The sequence below is a fragment of the Phaseolus vulgaris genome, chromosome 9 (genome assembly GCF_000499845.2).
Source record: "Phaseolus vulgaris cultivar G19833 chromosome 9, P. vulgaris v2.0, whole genome shotgun sequence".
NCBI classification, from domain to species: domain Eukaryota; kingdom Viridiplantae; phylum Streptophyta; class Magnoliopsida; order Fabales; family Fabaceae; genus Phaseolus; species Phaseolus vulgaris.
This window is the reverse complement of record NC_023751.2, coordinates 21,804,699-21,813,671: the sequence shown is the minus strand read 5'-3', so window position 1 is coordinate 21,813,671 and position 8,973 is coordinate 21,804,699. Positions and strand designations below refer to the sequence as shown.

General features: G+C 26.0%; 1 protein-coding gene across 1 annotated transcript; it reads right to left on the bottom strand.

The window, feature by feature from the left end:
- Window positions 1-7,274: 7,274 nt before the first annotated feature.
- LOC137822064 (uncharacterized protein At5g65660-like) lies at window positions 7,275-8,206 on the bottom strand. Its single transcript, XM_068626959.1, has 2 exons — window positions 7,907-8,206; window positions 7,275-7,731 (listed from the first exon to the last, which is right to left on the bottom strand). Exons 1-2 carry the CDS (start codon window positions 8,135-8,137, stop codon window positions 7,579-7,581), a joined length of 384 nt encoding a protein of 127 aa, XP_068483060.1. The 5' UTR covers window positions 8,138-8,206; the 3' UTR covers window positions 7,275-7,578.
- Window positions 8,207-8,973: the final 767 nt, after the last annotated feature.

Genomic DNA, 8,973 nt, shown 5'->3' with positions numbered 1-8,973 from the left:
ACCTTTTTAATAATATTCCGCCGAACATATACGATGGAACGCACCTTCAGTCCTCAGTGGCCCTGCATTTCTGATGATTGAGAGCGCACACCGTTGATTTATTCTTCTTCTATGAATTCATCTATTGAAATTAAGAGCTACATGCCAAAACATGATTTTAAGAACCCCTTTATTATTTTTTCATTCTAAATTTCTTAGAATTTGTTTCATTCCTAACCATGCATCTAAAATGTTTAAACTAGTTAAGTTATCGTTTCGATTTCAACACATAAAAGTTTTCTACATTCGGAAGTAAGAGAGCAGAAGTATTAATTTGATTAAATTTTGTTTTGATACTCTCTAAGGTATTATACAGAGTATGGTAAGTTAATTGCATTGCCAAATATGCCCACACAAAGCCACAAGCATGACCACTATATGGATTCCACTCATTACTCTCATCCATGTTGTGGGTCATGGTTGTAAGGCTCTTCAATTGACACAAAAGGGCAAATAAGGAAACAATGAATTAAATATGTTAATTCTACATTCCTTTATGGTTCAAACTGTTGCCCTCTTCAGAGTGTTTTAGGAATACAGTAAACCTGAAAACATGCAGTAGGCCACCATATTAAATTTTCAATGCATTGTGGTCCAACACAATTTTATCCAAAATAGGAAACATAAAATACAACACCAAAATTTGTCTACTACATTTTAGTAGCTTTTTATCCAGTCAAAATACTTGTTTCTATTGAAAAAAACAAAGATGTTAACAATGTAGTTTGTCAAGTATTTATCTCAGTATATTTATTAACAAGTTTTTGAAGATCTTATATTTAATCTTAATAAATTTCAATCAACATTCAAAACTAGATAAATGATATTAATATATTAAATAACACTTTTTAAATAAAAAATCAAATCTTAATTTTATCTGAGTCTTGTCTATGGTTTACAAAATTTCAATGAAATATAGAAAACTTTACTTAGGAAGAACTTCGGCAACTTGCTTGCACAAGAAATTGTTAATTCACTATAAAATACTCTTAAAAATAGATTAAAAAAATATGTTAAATAATTGAATAGGAGTAGATTTTTAATAAAGTAAAATGTGAATGAGTTACTTAAATATAAAGTGACATAATTGAACTTGCTTTTAACTCGTTTAGAAATGTAGAGTGGATTGGTCAGAAGACCACATCATTTGAAACAATAAAAATGTCTCATATTTTAAAACTGTCAATTATATGAATTTAATAACAACAACAAATAAAAATATAATATCAATTAAATCAACAGTAATTTAGGATGATTTTATTGAACACTTAAAGTTAAAATTGAATTAAGATAGATCTTATTTGAATTAATTGAATTAAATCTTTTTAAAGTTTGTACAGAGTATACTTAGAATTGTGTTTAACTCCCATCTTATTTGTACTGATTAATATACTAAAAAATCATTTCACTCTATGTTGGTGAATAACCTTTTAATGTTATTGACATCATGTCCCACACTCATGAGATTGTTTTTGGTATACTACTTTCTCCTAAACAAATATGAGTTGTTTTCTGAGATTTTACAAGAATGGGACAAATTCATTTCATTACTTATAACTTTCTACTTATTAATATAAACAACTTTTGCAAAAGGTGTTGTTTTAATTAAAAATTGAAATTTATTAAAAATGTGATATTTGAGTTATTTTGAGTCCTAAGTAAATAAGAGGAAAAGTATTAAAAATGATGAAAACATAAATGATGAGTAGATATAATTATGATATTGGATGAGTTGAGTGATATTTACATGTGTGTGTAATAAAATATTGGTGTGGAGCATGCATAAATTAGTGAGAAAGAAAAGTGAAGTGTGTTGGATGGTGAGAATTGAAACGTGTGGAGAGGTGAAGGGATAGAAGATTAAAAAAAGAAAGAGTGTGTTTGGAGACAGAGAAAGAGAAAAAGAGTATAAAGTGAAATGATGTTTTGGGGGACAAGAAAGCGGCTTTTAATTTTGGATTGCCGGGTTCAGAACGCGACATATAACCTCTTCTCTTCACCATCTCTCTATCAACTCTTTCCAATCTTATCCACGCGCCCATCTCTTCCACTGTCTTCCACTCTCCAACCACAATGCTCCAACACTTCACTTCACTCACCAATATTAATCCAACTCTTCTCCTCAATCAAATTGTACCACAGATATTGAAATGTATATATTCTACTTCAAATATCTTAATTATCTACTTATCAATAATAAAAAATAATTATATATCATATATAAAAATTATATAAACATCCAGCAAGTAACAAGACAATTTTATATATATATATATATATATAATCTCTTGTTTTACAAATCTTACTATACTGAAATATTTTAAAAATTGTATTTTATTAATTAGTCTATTTTTTATTAATTAGTCTAATATTATAAAATCTTATAAGATTTACACCAACAGATATCATCTGCCATAATGATATGGAGTTGTTGCATAACTTAATAAAGTTGTAGAAAATGGCAAAAACAAAATGCTTAATAAAGTTATAGTCAGCATCCTGTAATTATTAAGTAGCCACCAAAAAGAATACTTATAATTCCTTCCAAAAAGAATTGATAACTGCTCTTACTATGTGTTCTGTATTTATATTTTCATGTTCAAACTACATCGTTCTCTTTGGATTGAAAAGAGAATGATGAAGAATTTGATTTGAGGAAGTAAATTTGAGTAATTTAAGATAAAGTGTAACTAAAGTTAAGTTATTTGAATTAAAATGAAGTTATTTGAATTAAAATGTATTAGAATAGATTTGTGCGAAAAATTTATTATAATTATAAAAAAATTATTAAATAAAAATTAAATTTAGATATTAATAATAATTAATTATTACATTTATTAAAGTAGATATTAATTTAAAAATTATAAAATTATTGATATTTAAAATGGTTTTTATTATTAATAAAAATTTATAAAATGGTTTTCAAATTGGTATTTAAATTAGTTACCAAAATTTTAATTACTAATATTTTAAATTTAAAATTAATTTCTAAAAAATTAATAAATACTAATTTAAAATATAAAGTAATTAGTAACTTAAAAACTTGATAAGTAATAATTAAACACTAATTTTTAATATGAATTATGTGAAAATAATATATATATTTTTTTTTCCGCATATTATGTACGATGTTGTTTTAATCACTCGGACAAATTAATGTTTTTCAATTTGAGTGAAAAGAAATAAATTTAGTTATTATTCAAATCCATCAGAGCATGAGAGTGAGTGAGTGATTGAACACATTTTTTATAGTCTAAATTTTGTTGATAATAACTACAATAAAATTATGAAATATAAACTAATTTTTAAAAATTAAAATAATTAGTTGCAATAATAACTAAACTATAGACCATTTTAGAAAAAAAAAATGGTTTCTAAATTAATTTATATTATTGTTAAATAGTTTCTAAATTGATATTTAATTAGCAACCAAGGTTTTTGTTATCAAATTTAGAAACTAAATAATTTGTAATTAAAACTTTGGTTGCTAATTAGATACCAATTTAGAAACTATTTAACAATAATATAAACTAATTTTTTATAAAATGATATCTAATTTAGTTACTATTGTAACTAATTATTTTGGTCTCTAAAATTTAGTTTTTATTTCATGATTTTCTTGTAGTGAATATACAAGGATTAAAAAGAGTTTGATAATTTAGGTGAATAGTTTTTTTAAATAAGATTACTATTTTTTTTCTCTTAGTATAATTTTTTGGATTATATAACTTAATAATATACTATTCCTTTTATGAATGTCTTCTACATTTTCACGAATAACGTGGTTAACTTAATTTGAATAGAGAGACAAGTTGATCAATCTTGAATGACTAAAAGATCATCTTTTGTATTAGATGAAAAATCAAATTTTAAACCTTTTTTTGTCTATGTCATTTAATTGCTTACCAAAGTATTGTATAGCTAAATTTCAAATATCCACTTATGCATTCACATTCACCTTTGTGGCACAGATCCCACATATTTTTTAATCTTTTAGTTAGCCTTTAGTCAATTGAACTTTTTAGTTAATATTAAGTCAACTATTTATGTATTTAATTTTTATTTGCATACAGTTTATTATAAACTTTTGACATTTCCTACAATCCACACATTTCATTAGTTGATAAATATAAATATATATATATATATATATAATTATAACGCACTACACCTTCAATGCATTGTATTACTTTTTATTTATTACTTAAACAATTATCTTCTATATTTTTTATTTTCTTAAAATAGAAAAAAATATAAAGGATGACTACAAATTTAAGAAGAAATAACAAAAAAATAAATTAATTTTAATTAAACGACACTCATATAATCTTATTTAAATCTATGTCGCATAAGAGTTTAAATATTTTGAGAATTGTGGTTATAATTAATTTTAGAATTTCAATGTTATATAATAGGAGGAGTTGAAATAGAATCAAGAGTTGGGTCCCTTAGTAGTTGAGTGACTGTTAATCTATCTAAGTTGTTCATCTTACTTTAGTTATTATTATTATATTTAGTTAATAGATTATTATTTTGATAAGTTTTAATTATTTATCTTTTGTAGTTCTGGTCGTTTTTTTTAGAAACAATGCTGAGACTAAATTAGAATATTTTATAAAATATCTCCATTATATTTTTCTATGACAGACTATGACAATCATATGCTAACTTAGATGATAAATTAGAAAGCAAAATTTGTGCGCATTATTTGTTGACAGTCTTTGTATATTGATGTATAGTTTGTTTTCTTTTTTTACAGTGAATTAGATTTCAAGTTTCTCTTACAGGGCTTCTAACATAAACTTAGTGATCTTTGTTTTGATCTTACATAAGCATTAATTTTACATGTAATTTTTGTCATTCATATATATATATATATCGTTTTGATTTATTAATTTGTTACACTTCTTCCAATCGCTTGATGTCTTTCAGGTATAGAACCTTAAAACCTTACCATGTATACATACACTAATGGAGTACACAAATGTTGTGATGTTCTCAGCTGACATAAATTCCTTTTATCTTGTTCTTTGGACAAAATCACGAAGATTGGTTTCATAAAATTTACAGCTCAACTGGTTATGTATTGACTATTTGTAAGTTTTGCATGATTTCTACAAGTATGGTAAGAAACTTGAAAATGACATATTTCCAATGAACAACATGATATTATTTACTTTTCCTTTGAATACTTGATTTCATGGTGTTTTAAATGTTGTTGTTGTATCATAATTATGTGGAATAATTGTTTTAGTTGTTATCAATGGTCCAGCTACTACTCCTTTTTCAAAATTCTGACAAGATGGTTGTGGTCTACAAAATATAAAAAATGTGCTCAAGTTCTAAGGAGCTGCTTTTGCTTTTGCATACAACTTAACTTTGACAACAAAATTATTTAATTTAACGGATTTCACCATAAATTTATCAATTACTTTCGAATGAAAATTCGTTAAACTAATTATATTCATACCAACACACTTAAAACTAAAAACTGGCCAATTAAGTTAACCCCAATAACAATGTTTTCTTTCTCAAATCCAAGTAATTAAATTCACCGACTGTGAAAAATAATATGAATCTATATTTTTATACTCTTTCATCAAATAAGAGAAAGTTTTCTTTACTCAACCACACCATTCATTATAGCACCTATAGTAAGACAACATTCTAAATTCCAATAACCACTTGCAACACTTTTCTCGTAACCATTTTAAGATTTTCAACGTAAAATCTAAACAAAACACTAACATCCCTTACCTTAATAAGATATATTTAATACTATACTTCCAATTCACTTCCTTTGACAAATTCATACTACGTGAATCTTGGGCTTTGATATTGGGCTAATGTCCTTCTCATAGAGACCAAGAGCCCAACAATCGCCCAAAAAATAGTTAGACATCCGCCCAAAAAAAAATCAATAGAGAAATTTGGAAAACACTATTTTGAATATAATTATCATAATAACAAAATTTAAGCCAACATTCATTTAAGTAAATAGGAACAAATTATGCAAACTTTACAACTTTTTGTTTCTATATTTAAAAGTTACCAATTTTAATTTTTACACATACTATTTTAATTTCTTTAGTCTGTTTGCGTTTTTTTAATTTTTAAGTTCCTGTCATCTAAAATTTGTAGAAACTAAAATGAATTATAAGTAATAGTATAAGAATAAAATAAAAACCATTGAAATTAAAGCATGGAATTTTAATTCATTGAACGAGTTTCTCTATAAAATTCTTGTAGAAAAGAAAAACGATAATTATAAAATGAATTTAACTTTTCTATAAACTAAAATTAGCTTATTGTAATTTCAAAATAAAAAAAATAAATTAAATTGTATAAACTAATTTATGCAGAAATTAATTTTATTTTTTTCTTAAATTTCACCTTCAGAAAGAGTTTAATGAAAAAAGTTTATTAATATAGTTGAGACCAATATTCGTGCTTACACATGTCACACTCTCAAGCAGAATTTTTTTTTTCCTATTATTTTATTTCTTTGTTCACTGTGCTTACACTTTTGAGAAACTTGTTCTCTTACTTTCTTTATCGTAAATTTTATCTTCTTCCTTCATCTCTTCTCCCTCACACAAATATAATTTATTTTTTATTTAACAAACGCATCCAAAAAGCATGCGCATAGATTTCTTGACTTTAAGGAAAGTTTCAACCACTTTAACTTATTTTGAGCTATTAGATCAATTTTCCTTCATTTTAAAATACACATAAATATATAAATTGAATTAATACAACACTAAAAAAACCTTTTCAAATAAGTGGCAAAGTGTGAGTTATTAAATTGATCTAATGGCCAAAATCTGACATAATTAATTATGTAAATATTTTATTAATATTTATATTTTTATAATAATAGTAAAAAACTATAAAAAAAATCTCATTTTTATTATTTTTTACTTAATTAAAAAAAATATTTACTTTCTTTTTTTATTGTATATATTTTGAGTTCATAAATAATTTAAATATATTTTCTTCTCTTAATTTTTTAAAAGGTTTTAAATAATAAAATCATAATAAAATTGTAAACATTAAAACAGATAATAGTTTAAATACAATTATTAACTATAACAATATTATCTCATCAAATTTAAAATAAAAGAAACTTTATTTAATCTAAAGCTTAAAAGAGGGGGAAATTGCTGTCTTGTTAAATTTTCAAACAGACAATATTTATCAATTTATAAAATATTTGTACCTTGCAAATGTTTGAATTGTTTCAGAAAAAATAATTTCAAGATCTTGTTATATTACAAACTTGTAAATTTTGCAGTAGAGAAAATTCTACAGTGAGTGGCATCCAAAAGGAAAGTTATATACATCTAGAGATGATGATGCAGAGCTTTAATTTCCCAATCATCACTGTAACCCCGCGAGCTTTTCTTAATCATCTCTGAAGACAAAGCTATCCACAGATGTTTGAGTTTGTATAGCTGAAATTTCTTGCTGGGAATTGAGATGGGTTTGCTGATTGCAACTTGGTATTTAGTCATGGCTTCAGTTTTTTTATTTTGCTCCTCAACACAAATCATTGGGTGCTGCCTTGACCACATGGATTGTGATACTTTCATTTGTTGCAGGCTGACATGGGCATGCTAAAGCTATGAACTTTGGAACCTCATCTCCTGGCATCAGCACTGGGAAACTCTCACCTCGGTTCTGCTTCACCATCTGAACACCATCAAACACATCCCATTAGTTATTTCCTCAAAGGATAACAATAACATCAACAAAAAAACATGTTTTTAACCAAAGAATTCAGTATCAACATATTAAGGACTAAACTAAAACTTCAAGGAAAAAAAAAAAACATGGTTTGTGAGGTGTGAGAAAGAGAAGTGGTTACCAAGACAGGAAAACCAGGTTTGTGAGGGGGGGGAGTTGTGTCTGTGTATGGTGGTGTGTGATGAGGGTGATTGCTGATAATCCCAGAAGAGAATGGAAAGAAAGGTCTGAGCTTTTCCCAATGCAAGCAGCAGCAAAAGAAGCAGCAAAAGAACAACAAGAGGGCAACGAGAAGAGCTAAGCCAAGAGGGAAGGCAATGGATGCTCCACTTGATGTGTCCTCAATCTCCATTTTTGGTCTCTGCTACCATTTCACCTGAATGGATGAATGAATGAATGAATGAAGTCATAGAAAGCATCAGTTTTTATAAGTAAGAGTGTCTGAGAAGGGTTTCATTGGATAGTTGACAAAGGGTGCACTTACTAGTTAGTGGGGTGTGACTTGATTTTTAAAGATAAATGTTTGATGTGACTTAGAAGCACAGTAGGTGGAGGTACATTTTCCGTTTAGTACGGAAACAACATGTCACTCCTTTTTTTTCTAATGCTTTTAATATTACTGCTTACTTATAAGCCACTGTATTGATTTCCAATATTATAAAAAGAGTTTAATCACTGGATATAGTAAAAATAATAAATTATAATTTGATTACAAACATTATATTATTTTATATTATTGATGTATAATTTATTTTCTGCCATACAAATTTATTATGTAATTGAAAAAACAGAAATATAGATATATAGACTAGTATAGAAGAGCACCATAAATTGTGCCAAACTTTATAAATTGTGCCAAAAATTTTATAAATTTAAGTCACTCTCATATTGACTTAATTAGAGCATGATCCGTTAACACAAGGTTTGTCAGTGTTACACTAATATTGAAAAGTAACAAACAAAACAATAAAAAAGGAAAAGTAAAAGTAAAAATGTCGAAAGTACGTAGGTCTCCTTAAGTAAAATCGGATTCTTAAAATAAAAATAAAAATTTAGTTACATGTTATTAGCAAAGTTCTTTCGAGAAGAATATATTTTATAGTCCAAAGTAAACTTGTATTGGAATAAACTTAAATATTTAGTTTTAATAAATGAAAGATAATTACCTCCTTACAAGCAAACTTTGAG